General features: G+C 39.1%; 1 protein-coding gene across 3 annotated transcripts in view; it reads right to left on the bottom strand.

Annotated features, from left to right (window-relative positions):
* Window positions 1–23,171, bottom strand: part of BRSK2 (BR serine/threonine kinase 2) — a 449,278-nt gene that overhangs the window by 88,221 nt on the left and 337,886 nt on the right. For all 3 annotated transcript variants that reach the window (XM_063289323.1, XM_063289325.1, XM_063289324.1), the window contains exons 6-7: window positions 15,801–15,834; window positions 12,516–12,584 (exon numbers count right to left, since the gene is read on the bottom strand). In XM_063289323.1, coding sequence (XP_063145393.1) covers window positions 12,516–12,584; window positions 15,801–15,834 — 103 coding nt within the window. The remainder of the gene's footprint in view (window positions 1–12,515; window positions 12,585–15,800; window positions 15,835–23,171) is intronic.

Genomic DNA, 23,171 nt, shown 5'->3' with positions numbered 1-23,171 from the left:
AAATCAATTACAGAATGAGGAAAGAAAAAGTAGAGTGGCAGAAGATTGTTTCACAAACCAAGATTGGAACTTGGAACAATTTGACAGTGAGAAACAACATAGCAGAATGGTTTTCATGAAAATTATCCACAGATTTTTTAAAAATCAACTTCAGCTCACTGGAGTGGTTAGCTGTAGTCTCAATGCCTTGATCTTCCTAGGCAGACCTTTAGCAATAATATTTATTGTGGCAACTTACTGTGTAAATGTACATTAAACAAAGGGAGGAAAGCTACTTTGGTTATACAGCAAACAACACAAGCAAAGTATTTTTAAAAATTGGTTACATTATAGGAGATTGCCTATAAGTCATACTAACATAAAGGATGAGAATGTCCACAGTTGACAATTGGAGCTGTCTGAAGTTTCATAGAAGTGAAACTATTGATTTGATTGGACTCTATTGAAATGAATGCAAGTTACACATGAGTAAAATGAATGAATTCATAAAATGAATGGATTCTAGAAAGAAACAAAATCAGCCAAAGAAATAAAAATAAATTAGATACTTTACATTACCTTTCCTGCTATACTACTTTAAATATTATTTATTCACTTTCTGTTACTTCCAATTGGGCATGGGGGAACCAATCATACTCATATGGTTTGAATGATAAACCATGAGACTGGAATCATAGCCTCTTGGATTCAGTGTAGATCAAAATGATGGTTCCCCAGGAAGAGAATGACCATCTTCTGGGATCAGGGCAATCACTCTGGTACAGCAATATCTGCAAACTCCTTACATGGCAAAAAGTTCATACAGTAGAGGAAGCTGCACATGCAAATGGTTGTAAAGTTTTCTATGGATTTAGAGAAAATAACAGAAGAATTTGACTGGAACATTGACCTATTAATTTCTGTTCATCTGTACATCCCCATAATTTCCAACTAAGCCAAAATTAAAAATAAAACCCACTGATTAGAATATGGATTTCCTTAGAAATCTATTTGATATCAAATAAAATGTCTAGTCAGTTCTTATTTCTGTTTCAATATTCTGAAAGGAAAAAAAAGACTATTAAATGTTGATGTTTCATTGGATTAGATTATGAATGTTTGCATTTTTATGTTTATATGCTCTTGCTTTTGGATAATTGTTAACAGTTCTTATCTGACATCTAATCAGATTTGTCTGATTGAAATTATATGACATCCATGTTAATATATTGTTTTCTACTACAGATTAAGGTTACTATGGTAACTAATCATTTTGGCCAGGTGAAGAGGTTGAATTTAATTGTCCCCTTTTCACGTGTTAATGGTTGCATTGCCTAAGGGAGGAACTTGCCTGAACTTGTTTTAGTTTCAGTTTCCCTTCTGTGTAGGCTTGCAGAGAATATGCAGCTGAGAGAAATCTCTCCTCTCAGCAAACAGCCTTTAAATATGTTTGTGTTATAAAATTATTTTTATAAAAATGCCTGGTGTGTGACTTTTCTGATCTCTCCTGGGCCAAATGCTTTCCTAGCAATCTGCTAACAGGTTATGGGCCCAGTAAGCAGCCCAGTAAACCCAGTAAGAAGCCCAGTAAAACCCCAGAGAGAATAGAGAGATCAGCTCCACACCTCATGCACAATTTAAAGGCAGGTAGCAAAGACCTGTGAAGATTTTCTTTGGAGCCACCTGGAGATTTTCCAGCAACTGCCAGTCTACAGGACAAAGAAGCCAGCTGAGGTGATTTGCATAAGAAGGAAGAAGCCATGGCTACCTCCCAGCCCTCAGCGATGCCTCTGGAGCGCCTATCAGAGACCAACTATTTGAATTGGGCCCTGAAGATGGAGATGTATCTTCGCAGAGAGAATCTTTGGCTGCCAATTGGTGAGCAAACCTCTCAAAATCCCAGTGCTGAATGGCTTAGACAGGATGAGCAGGCTAGAGCCACCATTATCCTGGGAGTTGTGGACAATCAGCTAGTCCACGTGCGAGGCATGCAGTCTGCAAAGCAAGTTTGGGACGCTTTGAGAGACTTGTATGTAAAGGTAACAGCAGGGAGTAAAGTTACCCTGTCAAAAAAGCTGTACAAAGCCTACCTTGCAGAAGGAGATAGCCTTCCTGAGCACCTGCATCATATTCAGCAGCTGTTTGTTGAGTTGCAGGAGAGAGGAATGGAATTTACACCTCTCGCAAAATCCTATATCTTCCTGTCCTCACTGAATGAAATGTGGGACACGCTGATTTGTACCCTGGAAGCTATGCCTGAAGCAGACCTCACCCCATCGTATGTTACACAGTGCTTACTCGCTGAATGGGAGAAGAGAGAGGAAAGATCCCCCCCCATCTCTTCTAGAAAGCTGCAGTGCCGGAAAAGAAGGGAAAGGAAGCTGAGGCCACAGCACTAGCCAGCCAGCGATGCTTCACTTGTGGTTCAGCTGGACATTTGCAGAAAGACTGTGCCTTGAGACCCAAGAGTAGAAAGACAGAGAAGAAGAACACAAGGACAACACAGAAGAAGGCTCTTCAGACAACCCAAATTGCACAGGTTGCTGAGAAGGGTAATTCTGATGTATGGGTGTTAGATTCTAGGGCCAATTGTCATTTATGTAATTATAAAAGCTCGTTTGTGTCACTGTCTAAAACTGAAAGACAAAGTGTATCTTTGGCTGATGGGTCTGTGACCAAAATTATGGGACAAGGTGACTTGTATTTATCCTGCTTGGGAGAAACTGTAAAAGGTGTGTTGTATGTGTCAAATTTACAATCAAACCTTTTATCTGTGGCACAATTGGCTGCAACAGGGTATGTCATAACATTTAAGAAAAATGGTTGTGAGATATGTAAACATGGAAAATTGTGTGCTACTGGTATATTAAAAGACTCCTTGTACATTGTGCAAAATGCAAGGAAGCCAAGCTGCAAGGCTGCAGTTGGCAACACGCCATATCATGACCAATGTGTACACCTGATGCACAGGAGATTTGGTCATGCTAATTTCAAGTATATAGCACAAATGCCACAGCTGTGTGCTGACTTAACGATAAAACCCTGTGACAAATACTTAAGACTGTATAGTTTGCAAAGAATGCAAAACACTAAACGCTCCTGTGAGTAAGCACAGTGACAGAGTTACAACTAGACCTTTGGAAATTGTACACTCTGACATTATTGGTCCTTTTGCTCCATGTCTTGGACAAGCAAGGTATGCAATGACCATCATTGATGATTTCTGAAGATACACATTTATCTACATCTTAAAACACAAAGATGAGGCATTTGAGAAATTTAAAGGTTTTGTGACATGGGCAAATAGAACATTCCCTAGGCCTGTATCTGCACTCCAATGTGACAGAGGAAGAGAGTACCTTTCTCACAAATTCAAAAGGTTTCTAGTGGAAAAGGGGATAGAACAAATTCTTTCTAACCCTTACACCCCTCAGCAAAATGGTGTTGCTGAAAGAAAGGGCAGAACCTTGCAAAATGCGATGGAATGCATGCTTAAAGATTCACATTTATCTTTTAAGTATTGGGGAGGGGCAATGTCCACTGCCTGTTATGTACAAAACAGATTGTATAACTCTGTGATTCAGGACACTCCATTCCATTTGTTTTATGGTGTGAAACCAAAGGTAAACCATCTTAGAGTGTTTGGTAGCACTGCATGGGTTCATATACCAAAACAGCAGAGAAGGAAAGGAGGCCCCACAACAGTGAAAGCCATCTTTGTTGGCTATGAACAAAGCCAGAGGAGCTACAGGTTCATAATGGGAGAGAAATTAATAATTAGCAAAAGCGCTTCTTTTGCTGAACAAAACTGGGGGAGATTAAATTCTAACTCTCCAGTTGATCTGATCACCACAAGAGAACAGCAAGGACTTGCCGATAGTGATCTTTTGCCTGATGAGGACATTAAACCAGAAAAGCAAACTGAAGATCTGTCTGATGAGACAGATGCTTCTCAGGAAAGTGATAGGAGTCAAAATTTAAGGTCTGTATTACCTCGCAGATCTCAGAGGAGTAATAAAGGCGTTCCTCCATCACGTTTTCAGGCTGAAACAGTAAAGGCTTTTCACATATTTACAGAACCTGAGTCTTTAGAACAAGTGAATGCTTTACCACCTGAGATTGCACAAAATTGGCATTCTGCCATGCAACAGGAGTTAGCATCCTTGAAAGAAAATAAAACATGGAAACTGGTATATCTACCTCCCAATGAACGCTGTCAAGGTTGTAGGTGGGTTTTCAAACTGAAAAGGGATGCTGATGGCAAAATCCAAAAATATAAAGCAAGGTTAGTTGCAAAAGGGTTCACTCAAAGGAAAGATTTAGACTTTGACAAGACTTTTGCACCAGTTACTAAAGGTGAATCAATTAGATTACTGTTAAAAATTGCTGCACTCAAAGGAATGTCAGTTCACCACTATGACATTCAAACTGCATTTCTCTATGGTGATTTAGACCACAAATTATACATGCAGCAACCCCCTGGCTATAAAAAAAGGGGAGAATCTAGTCTGTAAACTGCAGAAGTCAATCTATGGGTTAAAACAAGCTGCTAGATCCTGGAACCAAAAATTAGATGAAAAACTGCAGAATTTTGGTTTTGAAAAAGGAAAAGCAGATCCCTGTGTATATATGAAGAAGGACAAACAAGGCTGTATGTATCTGTGCATTTATGTTGATGATTTGCTGCTGTTCACATCAACAGAAAAACAAAGGCTTGATTTTGAAGCCTGCATGAAAAGCCATTTCACATTAAAAAGCCTTGGAACTGTAACAAATTACCTAGGTTTGGAAATACACAGGAAGAAGGATGGTAGGTTTCTGTTAAACCAAAGGGGAAATAATGTTCAAATATTGTGAATGGAAAGACATACAGAGTTGTCAAAGAAAATTGGTTTGCATCTTATTCTGTAGTATAAAAAGGGGAGTGTTAATATATTGTTTTCTACTACAGATTAAGGTTACTATGGTAACTAATCATTTTGGCCGGGTGAAGAGGTTGAATTTAATTGTCCCCTTTTCATGTGTTAATGATTGCATTGCCTAAGGGAGGAACTTGCCTGAACTTGTTTTAGTTTCAGTTTCCCTTCTGTGTAGGCTTGCAGAGAATATGCAGCTGAGAGAAATCTCTCCTCTCAGCAAACAGCCTTTAAATATGTTTGTGTTCTGTAAATAAAATTATTTTTATAGAAATGCCTGGTGTGTGACTTTTCTGATCTCTCCTGGGCCAAATGCTTTCTAGCACTCTGCCAACAATCCATTTTCCAGAAAAATATAAATTGATACAATTTTGAAGTCATATTTTTGGCTTCAAAATCTAATTCAAAATTCTGTATTTATATAATGTACAAAAATAACTAGGGCAAGAGTAGGTGCTATATATACATTTTCAAAATGCTTATATAGTAAGACATCATAAGTCCAACATATCTATGTTCCTAAGCTGGAACATAGTCCCTTCTGACCATTTTTAATGAAATCCAGTTAAACTAAAGGGACAGAAATCTAATACTGTAGTACCCTTTTTTGTTTTGTTATAAAACTATAACCCTCTCTAGGTGCCTGGGGGCTGTGGGGGTCTGGATGGGGAACAACAGACCTCAGCTGAACCCTGGTAAGATGGAGTGGCTGTGGGTTAATGGTTCCTCTGTACCTGGGAATTTGACATCTTTAGTTCTGGATGGGGTTGCACTGCACCAGACAGACCCACGGCTCCTGCTCAAAGAGCAGGTGGCAGTTGTGGCCAGGAAGGCCTTTGCACAACTTTGTGTTGTGCACCAGTTACACCCTTTCCTGTATTGAGAGGCCCTTCAAATGGTCACTCATGCCCTGGTCATCTCCCATATAGACTATTGTAATGCACTCTACATGGGGCTACCCTTGAAGAGTATCTGGAAGCTACAGCTGGTCCAGAATGTGACTGCATGGGCAATTCTAGCTGCTCCAAGATTGGTACACGTAACAACTTTGCTACGCGAGCTACATTGGGTCCCTGTCTGCTTCCGGGCGCAATTCAAGGTGTTGGTTATTACCTTTAAAGCCCTACCTGGCATGGGTCCAGGCTACCTGACGGACTGTCTCATCCTCATTACATCAACCTGTCCCACCCAGTCATGCAGAGAAGGCATGTTATGGACCCTGTCTGTAAGAGAATTCCATCTGGCGGGATCCAGGAAGCGGGCCTTCTCTGCAGCAGCTCCCGCCCTCTGGAACTTTCTTCCCCCAGAGGTGAGGCAAGCCCCCTTGCTCCTGGACTTCTGAAAAAAACTGAAAACCTGGTTTTGCCATTGTGCCTGGGGCGGGGGGAGGGGAATAGTCATTCCTGGGGATGGCTGGCACCCTAGAATGGCCCTTATATATTCACAGACTGAACTAGAACCTTACTGCCACCTGGATTTTATTGCATTTTATATTTTTTATCTTCTATTTGTATCTATATTTAATCTATTATTTATAGTTTGTATTGAATTTTAAATTTTATTTCTATTGTAAACTGCCCAGAGTGCTTCCTTAGGGGGGAGATGGATGTTGATAAAAATTTGACAAATAAATCAATAAAAACTGATTACAGCCTTAAATACCACACTCACTAGACCAGTGCTCCACATTCTTAATATCAAAGTTGATGAAAATTTGTTCATGTTATTAGGTAACATCACATCAAAGTGTAAGGCAATCCATGCTATGTTTCTCTTACAAAACTGAAAGTCTGAAAAATCTGAAACTAATAACATCTTAAGCTTTTTTTTTATTTTTTTCTTTCTCCTCCAAGATCATGATTGAGCAGCTTTGGGTTCCTCTTCCTCTGTTTAATAATCTATAGTAGTTATTTTTAAAACTTGATCTATTTTTAGTTGTTTCAGCTTTTCTTGTGAATATTATTCAAGACACTTGAATGTTAGTAGATGCGAAGTGGTTGTTTTCCATATTACAATTTTACCCTTGATAACAGAGAAAAAACAGCATTGATCTAGTTCTGTAGAGCAGAATTGTTTAGAAAGGCTCTAAACAATCAAAGGCAGAAGGCTTTTTACCTGTAAAAGATTTAATAAACGTGTCAATGTCCCTCTCTGATTAAGCAACAAATCTGTATGGGCCAGATGGAGGAGGAGAGTACGTCGCCTCACCTCTCACCTTGTTATGCTCCTCCAACAACTTAATATCTCCATGTTGAGAGTGCCACAATATATCATGCTCTGCCAACAAAGAAATTCATATTTAAATAACCTAGATCTGGAAAATATACTGCAGATTTGATGGCAAAACAACATCTATTAACAGCTGAAACAATGTCTTTGATCTTTCAGGGAATATCTGCCCTGATGGGGGGGTTTACTTAGGCTGTATTCCTCCTTGACTTGGCTTGTAAAAAAAGTTGATAGGAGAAGGGTCATTCCTGTTAACATCAGAAAGTCTTCCAGGTCATCAGCCACTAAGTCCATGGGCTTTCAGGAAGAAGCTGGTTTTCAGAGGGGTTATGTTTCTGCTCAGTCTCAAAACTCTGGGAATACACATGTTCTGATACACGCACAAATAATGCTGTATATTTTATATAACGGCATGAACAGCAGTAGATGTTTTAAGACATAGAATAGGTCAATTGTTATGTAGCTATCTCTGCATCTGCACAGGGTAGAATGGCTCGCAAGAAACAGGCAGGATTTTGTTAAAGTTTAACCAACCATTTCCTTAATGCTTTTTAAAATAAGCATTTTTCAACTTTACCAAAGCTTTTTTTTTTTTTAATGATACTGAGCTTAGGTCACCGACAGCTAAATTGAATTACAGGCCCAAAGCCAAAGTCTTGTTCTGTAATGAGGTAACCAATTCTTCTCTCAGCCCTGTATATGACGACAAAATATTGAGGAGTGACAATAAAGTGTGGGCTTATGAGCCCTTACTAGAATCTCTGATTAACACTGCACACACAAAATAAGCTAGTTAAAAGGCTCATTTAAATGATTGCCAAATGATGAATAAGTTGAAATTTTCAGAGAATTGGAATTGGTAAAACTATCCCTATTATCTATTAATTCAAACACAGGTTCATTAAAGCACTTCATTCATTTCAGCTCTTGATCTGGCAGTAGAGACCCAGCAGTAAGGTATGTCTCCTTTGGATGATTTGAGTAAGATAAAACTGGGTACTGTACAGTAGATAACCTCTGGCCTGAATTTTACCTTTCTTTACCCAAGTCAACAGAAGAACTTACAGCTGAGTCAGGGGGTCAGAAGAGTGCATATTTATTGATGCTACTCATCTATCAAGAGGTGTGTCAGCCCTATGAGGCAGACCTAGATCAGGAAACTGTCTCTACAGGAAGACTAGAACTATATATATTTTTGAGATACGCTACAGTAACCAAATCTTGCAAGTATGATTGTGCTTTTTCTTCACACCCTCTTATACCCCAATGAATCAGGGAGAAGCCAGCTTGAGTCTCTTCTTAGTACTATCTTCTGCTGCCCTTTTGCTTATGTAACAGATTCTGAATATTTGCTTCCTAGCTCTCTACAATGAGGCAGGCATAGATTCTGCCCTTCTGCAGTTGAACAGCACACCTGAAGTAGCTTTGAAAGCCTCACAATCTTGTGTGCTTACTGATCATGTCTTGTGCCCCAGTCCCAAAGAGACCTTGCCGACATGAGATTCCTCTGGCCAAGCTACTACTGATGCAGTGGATTCTAATACTCTGCCAGCCTACCTCACTGATGAAACAGAAGTAGAAACAAAAGGCTCTCTGAAACAATTCACTTTTTAACAGCTTACTGAAAACTGACAAGGGGGCCAGCCTGATCACCATCAGGTGGATGTTCTGAAATACCAGCACTGCCAGAGAAAAGCAATAGCTTCTAGCTTTTCTAGTTTCACCCTAGCTGTTCTGGGTTGGGCTAATATTGGCTGGAGCAGATGATCCAGTAGGTATCCAGGTGCCAAGGCATAAAGGAGTTTATATGTCAAAAATGGCACTTTCAAGTCTACCCAGAATCTAATCAGTAACCACTGAAGGACTTACAGAATTGGCATTGTATGCTTCCAGTGATGAGTGCCAGCAAGCACATGAGCTGTGACATTCTAGACCAGCTGTAGTTTCTGAATGGTCTTTAAGAGCAGCCCCATGTAAAGCACATTGCAGTAGTTAAGCCAGGTAGTAAGGCGGGCATGAGGTCCTCTTACCCCAGGTACAGCCACAATTGGTTCACCAGCTGCAGCTGGGCATAGGCCCCTCTGACCACAGCTCCCACCTGCTGATCATGCAGGAGCCATGAGTCCAGAAGGACCCTCAAATCATGGGCATGCTCCTTCACAGGTATTGCTTGCTCTCAAGAAGCAACCCTAACAGTAACAGAGAGCCCCAATGGACAAAAAATAACTCCATCTTATTGGGGTTTAGCTTCAGCCTGTCTCTCCCACCAAACCCTGGCAGCTTCCAGGCACTGGGAAAGGACATAAACAGTATCTCCCATGCAGCCCAAGCTAGTAATGTACAACTGATTATACCGTACCCCAAAATGTCAGATGACCTCACTCAGTGGCTTCTAATACATGTTAAAAAGGGAGGGGAGAGAACTGATCCCTATGGCACTCCATATAACAGGGGTCTCCAAGTCAACCTCTCTTCCCCCCATCACAGACCAAAGCTGCCCTCTGAGGAAGGAATGGAACCATTTCAAAACAGTGCTTTCAATTCCCAATCCCATGGGTGGTCCAGTAAGATATCATTGTTGATTACCCAAGGTGTGGGTCAAATAGTTCTGCATACTCTTTTAATGGTTCAAAGATCCTAATCTCATTGGATTATTGCCCTGATACAATAACAAACTGTTCCCCCCACCCCAGTGTGTCCTCCTGAGGTTACTAAGCTTATCTCACAGTTCAAAAATGACTAAAAAGCTGAGGATGATACGACCTCAGAAGAAACGCTAAATGCAAATATAGGCTGGTGGACCCCAGTCCTGGCATCCTTGTTCATATATTAGAATAAACCCAATGTAAAAAAAAAAGGGAGGGGGAAGAGGAAGAAAAGGGGGAAAAAGGAAAAAGGAAGGGCCCAGTTAACTTACTCCCCATTGGCATGTTGAATGTTATGAGTAAACTGCACTAGGCGCCTCCTTCAAAAAGTCACAGATTAGATGGTACAGAACAACATCCTGCTGAAGAGACAAGCCAGTTTCAGGGAGGGGCAGTCAACACTCCATCAGTACCTTATCGTTCACCATCAAATAGAAAAACCTATCAATCATCTCTAAAGGATTCTTTACATGACTTTTTAAAAATTTAAATATACCGTAGCCTTTGATCTGATCCTTAAAGCCAGACTCCGAGGGAAAGAACTGAATCTTCTATTGATGGATGCTTTTTGTTGCTGATTACAACAATATACCAAAACAATGGGATGCATACTTGCTCCAGGATACCTTTCACCCATAAGCCACATCCACACAAGAGTGAAGCAGGGTTGCATTTTGGCATCAGTTCATTTTTTTGTATTAACTTGCTAGTTCAAGTTTTGACAAAACTCAGCTTTCCCATACTAAGCAAAAGACTGGCTTCTATCCTTTTATATTAAGAATGAGACAGGAATCCTCCTCTCCTAATGCCAGCAGGTCTCCTGCTCTTGCTCTTCATTGTAGCTAGTAACAAGATAGATAGATAGACAGACAGACAGACAGACAGACAGACAGGTTTGTTCATTTGTTTGTTTCCTTCAAGTCAGTGTTGACTCCTGGCGACTGCCTGGACAAGTCCCTGCAGTTTTCAGAAGTGACTTGTCCTTGTCCACTTCCCAGAGCTGAGAGAGCGTGACTGGGCCAAGGTCACCCAGTTGGCTTTGTAGCCTAAGGTGGGACTAGAACTCACAGTCTCCCAGTTTCTAGCCTAATGGCTTAACCACTACTCCAAACTGGCTCTCTAGGAACAAGCTAGTCTTCAACTATTCCAAAGCTAAAGTAATCACCTTTTCTAAAAGGCCTGTTATTCACTGCCATTCTTGGAAGATTAATGGCTTTAGCACTGATCAAAACAAAGTTTTTAAATATTTGGGCATATCTTTCCAACTTCAGCAACCTGGAATCAAAAGCAAAGGGATGTCACCGCTAGGGCTCATAAACTTTAAAAGCAATTTTGCATTTCACTGATTGTAATGGCAGTAACCACATCCCAGCTACAATGAAAAAAACGGAGAGCCAAGGTCATTAGCCACCTGTTATATCATGTGCAGATTTATTATGATCATAACTTAAAGTCCATAGAGGTAGTTCAACCTAATTTTTTGAGAACTTGGTTGCAAGCATCCCAGTGCATATCAAATTCCTTGCTGGGACTACAATCTGGCCTAATTTCCATGAAGACTTAAATGCAGCTTTGCCACTTCAAATATTGGATTAAATCATTTTTGTTTTGGCTGTACTTTGGCTTCCCTGACTTTGCAGGGCAATTTATATCCTCATGGTAGACAGGCATTGTCACAGATCTAAAACATTAAATGCTATCATCCCACCAGCTCATTGTATTTGGCCATGAGGGAGCATGGTCTGAGCTGACACTGATATCTGTCATAACCAAAGCAAAACTCCATTTCTATATGGAGCAGGCTTCTTCAGGAGGCTCTCCTCTCTTGCCAAGTAGTTAGGCATCATTCTTGGTCGAACCCAAAGGAGAGCTTTCTTTTTTGTCTGTTAATGTTTTGCCATCTTCACTGCTAGAAGGGAGATTCACTAATATCCCTGTCCCTGAAAAAAATAGAAACAATCTGTCATGCACTTCTGCACTATCCTTTCTTATGCTGTGGCAAGCAAACCTAATAATGCCCTTCTTAACCCATTCTTGTGCCAGCTCAGAGGATGAGAGTATTCTCTTCCTGTTAGCTGACCGGTCACCAAATATCTCCAGAAGAATGGTTAGGGTCATTTGCAACTGTCATTGCTAGCAGACATTCAATTTTTAGCAATGTTGGTAACTTCAATGGCCTTCTGTATAAGCATTTGTCTATAACTTTTGGTTGTCTACAAAGGATTTTCCCCCCCATTATGCTTGTTTGGGTCTTTGACGTATAAATAAATAAATATTTAAAATGTTTTGTGGGACTTACTATTTACTTTAGATACATAGAAATAATTGATACTTTAAAGCATATCCATCTCAATGACACTGATGACAACTTAGAGAAGAAAACATAACCATAGAACATAAATATTAATTATTGAGTTGTATTAATAAATGGTGAATTAGCTACAGAACTAATGATATATATGATCTTCTTTTAATGATAATCTTTTTGGTGTCCTCCCTATTTTAACACAATAGAAAAGTTTTCATTCTAATAAAAACTCCTCTTCCAATTATAACAGTATCAACATTTTACAGAAACCAAATAATAATTTGTCATGCATTTCCATGATGGGAATCTTGTAGATAAATTTCATTCTTGAATAAACAGGAAACAACATGACAGTAATGTAGGTAAAGCTGAAGTCAAAATGTGAAAAACAGGAAAAAAAATAAAATAAAGGTAAAGGTAATGAGGATCATAACTCACCACTAACAACGCAAATAAAATGACTCCACAGCTCCAAACATCTGCTTTTCTCCCATCATATTTTTCTCCCTGTGCAATATGGCAATCAAAGATTATTAGGGAAATATTATAGTCAGATGAGCTTACATTCCATGAGAAACTATTTTCTCCCCGAAGTATGAACAGTATATTTTACAGTTTTCAAATACAAAATATTTAGCTTTATTTAAAAACAAATGCAGGGTATATTACACCTAAACATAACACCAGCCAAATTAATTCAGCCAAAGTGCTCGCCCACCAAACCTTTCTATCCCTCTTCTTTAGCATACAAGCACATGGAGTCCAGGTGAAAACAGATTGCTTACCTGTATCTGTAGTTCTTCAAACTCTTATCTGTACAGTCACACATTTGGGTGACATGCCTACACAGAGTGGAGGACTTGTCAGCAGGAAGATCATTTCTAGTATGGATACTCTTGGGTACAATTCCTACCTGTTCCCTCACTTTCCCTAGATGGATGCAGCAGTCCAGGGGAAATTCAGGCTACCTAAAACTGAGGCACCTGTAGTGAAGAAGGTGGGATTGTAGTATGAATGCACAGATGACAATTAAAAGAACTACAGTTGGAAGGATGCAGCTTAATCTTCTTTTGTTGTCTCTGTGCACCCTATAAATGGGTAACTGATTATTTCCTCAGTGGTGAGGGGCAGGAACGCAGTCCCTGCAGAATGGAAGAGACCTCTGCTTTGTCCAACGAGAAATCTGCTCTTTTTGGATATCTAGATTATATTTTAAAAAATGTGGAATGCTGATAATATGTGACAGCCCTGCAAAGGTCAGGCAAAAAGATATTTACTAGGAAGGCTGCAGATGAGGTTATGGGCTTGATCAAATTGGCACTTTTCTGCTTAGAAAGCATTATTTTTGCCAGCTGGTAAGACAATGGAATAGTTGCAGATATCCATTTAGTGAACATTTGATGTGATATTGGCAGGCTCTTTTTGATATATTTGGTACCAGATGTAACACTGTGAAGAAAGAAGAAAGTATTCTCCCAGCAAAGCTGGGAGATACAAAATGATTTCTCTCTACAAAATGGTGGCACTGGTTGTGCTTGTTGATGCTAATAGGTGAATTAATGGGGACCCTAGTGACTGCTGTTGCCATTTAACAATTGAGGGCTCATTCATACAATGTGACTATTACTGAATTACTGCAACATTATTGTTTGCCTTTGTTACATGGATTGCTCTTGACATCATACACTCACATCTTTTCCACTCCAAAGATAAAAAGTAGATAGCTTTAAAAAGGGTTGGTTTTAATTTGGTCAGCTTTAAAAGGGAACCAAAGAACAGGTATGTGAACAGGTGAAAGGTCCCCTGTGCAAGCACCGAGTCATGTCTGATCCTTTGGGGGGACACCGCTTTTGTAACATTTTCTTGGCAGACTTATTAGCCTTGAGGCTCAATGTTAACTTTGATTTGGGGGCAGTGTGCCTCCAAATTCCAGTTGTAGGGGGACAATGGTAGGAGAGGAATATGTCTCCACCTCCTGCTTGTGAGCATCTGGCTGACCACTGGTAGGAAATGGACCTTGACCTTAATAAGGCTATTCTTATGTTCTTAGAGAACTGTAGCAGACTCTAGGCCTTCTGTAGGTTCACACTGTTTGATGGACATTATAGCTCTGATATTGTCCGAATAATCTGGATGGCCTGGTTCTGAAGAACAGATTCAAATGCCTGTACCACCTCAGGTTCTAGATAATCTAGATAACTGATGTGGTACTTCTATTTAGATAGTGACCACTAGTCATCCATACAAAGGGTCTTTGAATAAGCCCCCCATTAGATCAGTGGTGACTGATACCATAAACAGTTGTGGAACAGAGCCATAAATCTTTAGTCAGGTCTGGGAAGCTCACCAACAGAAAAGAAAATCATGAGATACCCTTGAAACTTATAGGTGCATCCTTGGATGAAGGTTTTAATAGGTGCATCCTTGGATGAAGGCTTATTTGAAAGAAACCAATTTTGACAGGTTCACATACAAAGCCAAACAAATGGTATCCTTCTGTCTTAGTGTTCAATATAAAGAGAGGTTCTGCAAGTGAAGAACTATGGGATTTCTTTCTTCTTTGATTGACAAATCAACAAAAAATACTTAGAAGAAACTTCCTTCAATTTTTCTGTCCATAGCTTTGAAGTAGAGGGAAGTGAATTCAAGTTGCAAGCTGTTGGGTGGAAGGCTGTCATAGATGAGACATAAGCTGTGGAACTTGACTTTGAAGTTATTGTTATAGAACCCAGAACAATATAGGTCAATGCCAGCACAGTTGTGACAATGGCCTTCTTTCACAAGACTGCTCAGAGACCAAAGAAATAATTCCTTCTGGCTTGCTTGGAAAATATCTAGGATTGATTATAATCTTTATCAAAGTAACCCTCTCTTAAACAAAGAGATAAAGGGAAGGCCTACTGCTTTGTGGCAATTTGTGACCACACTAAGTATGCTTCCTGAAGGATACACTCCTCGCCATATGCCCTACAGTATAGCCAAATGGGGAAGGAAGTAGGAACATCTCACACTCAAGAAAATCTCCTTCTGAGAAAGCTTCGTGCAGTAGATTAAATCTTACATAGGTGAAACAAACAAACAAACAAACAAAAAGTGCTCTTCACTAAACAATGAGTAATGAAGAAAAGAATCCAGGCATTGCTGCAGCAGTCAAAAAGAAATTGAGGAAACAGGTAGGAACATACCTGAGAGCATGTACACTGGAGAGTGAGTTTCCTGCAAAAAACACACTCAGGGCAGTACATCCCTCATATATGTTGTACACATAAACCATGAAGAAGAATTTAAATCTAGGTGAGAAGGGAGGTATGGCATATATCTCCCACATGAGATAATAAACTGGGCATTGTGGCATGCAGCTGGGAGGTGGGGAAAGGAGAAGAAAAGAGAACAGTTTTAATAAAGTCTTTTTCAGTCTGTTGGAATCGAAATATAACTGGTATGGCAAGCATCAAGAGAATGTTTTAAAAATGGAAATGGAAAGTTGCCAGTGGATAGGATACCTATCAAGCAGACAGGACCACATATAAATCTTTCAAGAATGGAGTGAGCAAGACTCATATAGCAATCTTCTTGTAGCTCTAAATCTTAACCCTGATGCATCCTCAGTTACAAGTTTCTAGACTCAGTGGAATTTATCTAAAATGATTAAAAGCACCAGAGATCCTTAGGAAAAGATTAACCTGAGTCAGTAATTGATTTCATAACCCCACACTAACTTACCCGGATTACTTCTGGGCAGGCGTAATGCGGTGATCTGAAAAATAAAACATGATCGAGTAAATAAAAAAATCCTATTTTTATTCGTACTGGTATGTGCTTTATCTGTAACAACCGTATCAGGCAAAATTTCATAGATGGTACCAATCATTAGTGAAATATAGGAAATTTAAACTCATGAACTGTTTAGGCCCCTACTTTTGGATCAGATATTCTGATGTTCTCTGATGGCAAACAAGGCCATGAGCAAAATGGCATATTTGTCATCTTAAACAGGACTGATATTTCCATCACATCCTACCACCCTCCTCCAAGCCAGCTTCTTTGAGCAGGAGACAAGAGTACTCTTTAACACCAGGCTGATAAAACATATTTACCTGACATGGCACCTTACATGTCAACAATTGATGAGTGATCAGTTTGTAAATTACATCTGGATATGAATATTGAAGAACAGCTGTCAGAATAGTGAGGTGTATTAATATAGCTGAATATTTATTTAGCAAGATGGCAACACAGATTTTCTTCCTGGTGCTTTTAATTTATATATTTATCTTATTATATATTTTATTAATAGTAATATAATGGTCAAAGGCTTGACTGATTAACATGACTGTCAAACTCTATTCACATCTAACTTTAGCAGCAGCTGAAGTGGCTAGTACTATGTTGAAATTGACAAATCGTTAAAATTGCCATCAGTCATCCAAATAACTGCCTCCATTCAAAATATATTAAAATTGGAGACAATATTTCTGTAACCAGAGGTAAATTTTTAGGGGTTTTTTTTTCACCTCCAAGAGCAATAGGGAAGTTTTAGAGATGTAGTAACATGACTATGTGATTTGCGCTGCCGAACCTTTTGGTCCTTTTTAAAGTTTTAGTGACCTTGGATTTCTTTAAATATATAAAAAAATGCCTACCAGAGGTGTGATTTTTTCCTATCTGAGCTCATACTATTGGAAAAAAAAAACTCAACTCAATGAAAATTCTCCACATCAAGACCCCGTTGAACAAGCATTACCTTTTCGTTTCACAAGATTTCCTGGAATCAAAAGGAATTACAAACAGTTCTACGTGGGAAACCTGCAAACTGTCCAAATCTGTGAAGATCCTGGTCCTCAGTTATTAATTCAGAGTCTCTCAACCACAAGCCATCAAAAGACACGGAAGAGTTCTTTATTAATACAGGTGATCAGTCCAAGGCAAAGATCAGACTAAGGAAAGCCTGCGCAATTGCTGTTACAAATATCCCAGTACTGGCCCCGCTCACATCAGCCCCTCCCTGAATGCTGGTTTCCCTCTAACAACTCTTCTAACTCCCAGCTGCAAATACTTTAGCTAACAAGCGCTGATAGCACCAGTTGAGCTCACCTTGGAGCTATTCAGGCCGTCTCAACAATTCTAACAACATACCTGCTTCTACCAGCATGCTAAAACAATTACTACAAAACCCATCATATATGCTGGAAGGATATTAAATCCTGACAAAACCATTCTGACAAGGGTCAAGTGACACCAGAAGATCAAGCCAGTCCAATGCTATAATTTATAGCTCCAAGGTCTGCTCTCTTTCCTCAGTCTGGACAAACAGTTACTGAGAGAAATGACCAAGCATTCTATTGAACTATGACTAACAAACATAGGGTTAGTGGAGGACATGTCATCCAGAAATGTAACAGCAATATTTTCATTAAAAGGTAAGCATAGACTTAACACAGCATCTAACACAACTATCTTAAGCCTTATAAAGACACCCAATCATCCATTAACATTATCACAACCTGCCGCAAAACAGGTCCTAACCTGCCCACTTTTAGACTGTAGCATCTGCCATGCAAAACATGGGCCAATGGCTTTTGGGTCAATGGATGTTCTACATTCCTACTCCATTCCATTTGAAGATCACCTCGTTTTATCTTTTGTATTCTTAAATGGCAACTGGGAAGGGGAAGTCTCAAAGTTTTTTCCAGAGAGTATAAAATGTGTTTTTGTAATTCCTTACCTACTATTCTTGGAATAAATATAATACCTTGAATATAATACTTATCATGGTCATAGAATAAGATACATCATTCTTTTTCTGGATTCATTAAAGAGAAGATCTTTTGAAAAAGCATGTTTTTCGCTATCTTACTTAATGGTTATATATATTTCCTGTAGTTTGTTAGTTTATTTAACAAACTTACATAGTTGCCCGTCTATCAGAAGAAGCTCTGAGTAGTAGTGTTAAAGGGCAAAATTACTGGAATATATTCTTTCTCTTTTTTTTAGTGAGTTACTAGAGTGTAGTTTCTTGATCAGGCTACACATACGTGGTATGATGGCTAGCTGTCATATTATAGTAAACTGACTGACTTTAAAAAATCAATTTCTGTTTATTCATATCCTTGACTTCTCCCACAGCTTTTCCTGTTTTGTTTCAAGGAGTTTTAATTCCTTATTTTTATCAACAACAACTTTTCCCTCTCCAGGTTCTTCCTATGCACCAGCTGCCTCTTCTCTTTTGCTGCTTCAGTAATCTGCTCCCATCCTTCTTACCCCAGTATATCTGCCTAGACATCCCAAGTCCAGCTACAGGTCTTAGGTATATTTGATATCACCTCATCTACTATCATCTGTTCACTCAGGAAATCTGCCAATCCTTAGGCTAAACAATTTACTCATAGAGAAGCAAATGAACCCTTACTGTATATATTTATAAGGGCACACACATCAGGCTATAGCCTTACACAGTACATACATATGTAGAACTAAATCCCACCAAATTTAGGGGATTTGCTTTTTATATTTGCCATGCTCTTTATTTTCAGGAAAGTTAAACAGAATTTTTTAACCAAGCACCCAAGCTGGGAGAATTATCAAAAGCTGCACTCCTGAGATGTTTTGTGCAGTCATCATTAAGTACATCATCTTTTACTTTTCCAGCTTTTATTGGATGTGACCATTTGTTGTTCCATGATTTCTATACGCCATTAAAATAATAATGAAAAATTATATAACAGCAATGTTTGTCAACAATATGACTGACTCAGACTACTGTCTGCTGCTGAACTCCCTGTCTAGCAACTAATTGAGAAACAGTTCTCTGAAATACATTATTATTCAACCATGCCACAAAACAATTTAGCATCCTAGAAACTGCTATGTTTTTTCCAATGGCAATGATACTCTAGGCCAAAACTAGATGCGACCCAGGGGATTCACAAAAAGAATCAACCCATTTTAAAAAATCAAAGCACGCCTTGCATTTATGTCTAAGTATGTTCTAGCTCTGGAGAAAAATATAGATCTCCTTTTTGAGAAATTTAGCTATGGGAAAAATGGCGTAGGGGAAAAGATTTTAAATCAAGCTATACCTAAAACTCCAGTTCAAATTATACCTCCTCAAGCTGACTGGAATATATCTTAGGGGTGTACAAAATATTTCAAGATTAAATGTTCTGATCCCCAAAGGGCTTATTCTCAGAGGAAGTGTTCTAGTGTTAGGGCAAGTTGTTCAGACGTATGGAAGTAGGGTATTCTCAGAACTGGCTGTTCTGATCTCTCTTCTGCAGTAGGGGTCTGGATGTCGTGACTTCGAAACATTTTGACCATCCCTCCCTCCCTCCACATACACATTTGTATGTATGGAGAATTATTAAAAATGGGTCTCACACATGGCTTCTATGTCTCCCATGTTCAAAAGTATGTACATAGGCATAAGAACATAAGCAGTGTCCTGCTAGATTGGAATCCTGGCCCATCTAGTCCACCAGTCCATTCTCACAGTGGCCAACCAACTGCCCAAGGAAGCCCACTAGTCTTCCAACAGATGGCCTTCAGAGACAATCACACTGCCATCAAGGTTAATAGCCATTGATTCCTATGATTTCCATGAATTGGTCCAAACTGTTTTTGAAGCCAGTCATGCTCGTAGCCAGTACCACATCTTGTGGTGGAAAATTCCAAAGTTTTTTTTATGAGTTATATAAAAAATATTTTTGTCCTGATTCTTCCAGGATTCTTATATACTGTTATGTAGCAATAACATATGACTACATTCATTATATCCACCCAAAATAAATCATATGTGCTTGGCCTCAGCTCCACTAAACTAGAATTATATTGTGAGTAGATTTTTGCCCCAGTGACTGCCCTGCTGGGCTCTGAAACCAGTAATATTGAACTAAGGATGTGAAATCAATCATTTGATTTTCTGATATTTAAAATGTCAACCCAACAGGCAAAACAAAGAAAATAGTTTCTGTTTTGACATACTAGTTCAATGCACTAAAACAATGCATACTGTGGATAACAGTTTACAAAGGATCAAGAGGAAAAGAATGTAAGCTAACCTGATTACTCGACAGCTACACCGCAACTGCTGTGACAGCAGCATGAGCTCTTGGCAATTCACAGCAGCTATAGATCTCCAGCTTTAACTTGGCTAACAGATCTAAATGGAATCCTTAGACCATTCAGAATGCACTAAAAACTCATTTCTACACTGCCTAAGCAGAGAAAAATCCAACCACCATCACCACAATAATGGCTGTTATCACTAATTATTTAACAAGTATGCATCTAAGGAATGTTGTCCCTACCTCTTCCCCTTAAGCCATCTCATCTCATCCCTAGGCAGTACTGTTATACCACTTGTGATGTCTACAAGAATGGGATCACTAAGTAAGACCAAGAAACAGTTTTTACCAGTGGGTTCAGCTCTGGTATGGAAAGAGATATGAGAATTAAGAAGACTTCTTTGAAGGGGAAGTAGCCTCACTTGATTCCCAAACTCTAGGGACTCTAAAGTGCTATGCTGGAGGCCTTGGAGTATGAAGTATAATGATTTGGCAATGTGGTCTCATTCTGTCAGTCTCAGGATAGAACTACATGCCAGACACTGGCTAAGGAAGCAACTTGTAGAGCGCATTACAGTGGAAAATTGGCTGGCAGGGGATGGATTAGGCACCCTCCTGCTGTTTAGACTATTTTTTATGCAAAGTATGCCTTCCTAGTCCCCGTGTACACAGAGGGACTTTAAGAAACCAGAGTGATGGTAGCTGGGTCTTAGAGATAAAAGGCTGAGTCACAACTAATAGACTATTCTGTCATAAGGGAAAATGCATTTTAGATTTGGTTCACACATTATTGTATGCTCCCATGTGATTACTTCAGGAGGGCAAGATGCTTAGGTAATGAACCAACATTCCTAAACATGAGGCTTAATTGACCTGGAAAAATTTGCTTTCCTACAAGAATCAAGGCACTTATAGGCCAACTGGGTAGAGGAATTAAATCAAGCAGAGTGAATCTGTTTAGTACTTCTGCAACATTATTGCTGACTTCAAGCTATGTCTGTCTCATATGTAAGACTGAATTCACTGCTTCTGGAACCAGAGGTAAAAAGCTAAAGTTGCCTCAAGTTGGTTCAACTTCGGGTGAACACATAGACACGTCCATGTAGTTGTATTCACAACAGCAGAGAAGTTGGTTGCCGTTGTCTTTTTCCAGTATGTCTTTCTAGCTTTTCAGTCTAGCCTCCAGCCTTGGGATTTTCTAGCAATCTCTCATCCAAATACTAATCCGTCTGAGCCTGCTTAGCTTTTTCAAGATCAAGGTTGGCTAAGTGCTAACACCTGCTATAGGAATTCTCTAAAAGATGTTAACTTTGCTATTCAGGCAAAGACTATTCCATAAATTCAAACCTGTCTTTCATTATCCAACTCCCTTTTCTAAGACTTCATAGTGTAATTAATGTAAACTATTGCTATACTTCTGCAGTCTGACCTTTTTATACAACCAAAAACTTTTAAAATCCATTGTTTTTTCTTTACATTTTAACAACTAGTCTGTAAGTAAGCAGTTTAAAAATATTTTATTGTTTTTTGTTTAGAACAAACTCTGGAACCACAGTGTCCCTTATTGGCATGTGAACAGTTTGGGGCATTCCATTTTCAAAACAAAATGATTTTTCAAGAGTTTATTTTGAGATTGAAACAAAACCTGTTGTTTTGTTGACATTCAGAACAAAGTGCCTCTGTTTAGAGCTGTGCTGTTTTGGGTGTTCCTTGTTGTGACTTCATTGGAGTATTATTTTGGATCTTGGCAATGGGCTTTTTTTTTGTAAATTTCCCTATTGTCATTAGCTTAGGCTGAGTGGAATGATATATGGGGCAGAATGTTGGAGCAAAGTAGTAGGCTGGCATTTAAGTAGTATATGGCTGAATGAGTCATTCTGAATAAATTTACTGTAGTGAAAGACTTACGGAAGAGCATCAAGACTGTTGTGAGGGTTCTGAGACTGGATTGGCCTTTTTACTGCTACAGCTTCTGTAGTTTGTTAGAGCTGGTGACTCTGTAGGCAGCGGGCTTCCACTGAGGCAACCCTCATACTCCCTTCCATTTAAGTTCAAGTATAGTTCTGTTAGATGTTAAGTTTTAGTCCTAGATGTAAGACAGGGTAATGGAGCAGATGGTTGGAGGAGAAGAGAGAAAAAAGGGAATTTGCTTTCTATCATCTCTGGTATATTCCTGATGACAACTTGGTTGCCAGGCATTCAGCACATTTTGATGTAGCTCTTAGGTGTACCAGTCTGAAGGCTCAGCATGGCTAGATGAGGTTGGAGCCCCTTAAAACTGTTCACTGTCTTCTGGCAACAATGATGGTTCCTACCCATTGCGGTTAACTCCAATGCCTTTTCCCCCATGCTTCCCTCTAACATTTTTGTCTTGAAGTTGATTGATTGTTGGTTATTGACATAACTCACATCTCTGCCAGAGAAACTGTAGCTCTCATCTTAACCCCTACACCATTCTCCTCTCCCATGCTATGTGATATAGAAAGATTAAAAACATACAGTACTAAGTTTTATTCTAATAGTTTTATCCTGAAGACAAAAGGCATTTCCTGTTTCATGTACATCTCATGAGAAATTCTTAGCCTGTCCTTTTCCATGATTCCCCAAAAGATAAGAAAGCATTGAGATAATCAGTCATGAAGTATAAAAGGTGAAACCATCAAGTCATTAAGAGGAAATTGCCCATTTAATCTACTAACTTGATCAACTGCTGTTTTTAAATGAAGAAAATACAGTAATGTATAATGTGGTGACACTGCCATCTATAAAATCTGTCCCTTCACTTGGCAATTCACCCTAAATGCTTCAAATTTTGTTACCTTTCCAGATATTTGGACAGATTAAGTTAATAACTTTGGCAAATCAAGAAATTCATATTTCATTTTGAAACACAGCATTCAGTTGTACTCTTATATATCTTAAGTATCTCTGATTATATGAACCTTAATTATGTTTTATTACTGACTGGTTGATAAAACTTTCTCATTCCTCTGTTAAAAAGATTCTTAGAGTGACTAATGTACAGTAAATG

Source organism: Candoia aspera, chromosome 1, assembly GCF_035149785.1.
Source record: "Candoia aspera isolate rCanAsp1 chromosome 1, rCanAsp1.hap2, whole genome shotgun sequence".
In the NCBI taxonomy this organism is placed as follows: Eukaryota; Metazoa; Chordata; class Lepidosauria; order Squamata; family Boidae; genus Candoia; species Candoia aspera.
The sequence above is the reverse complement of the archived record's forward strand: the minus strand, read 5'-3'. Positions and strand labels throughout refer to the sequence as shown.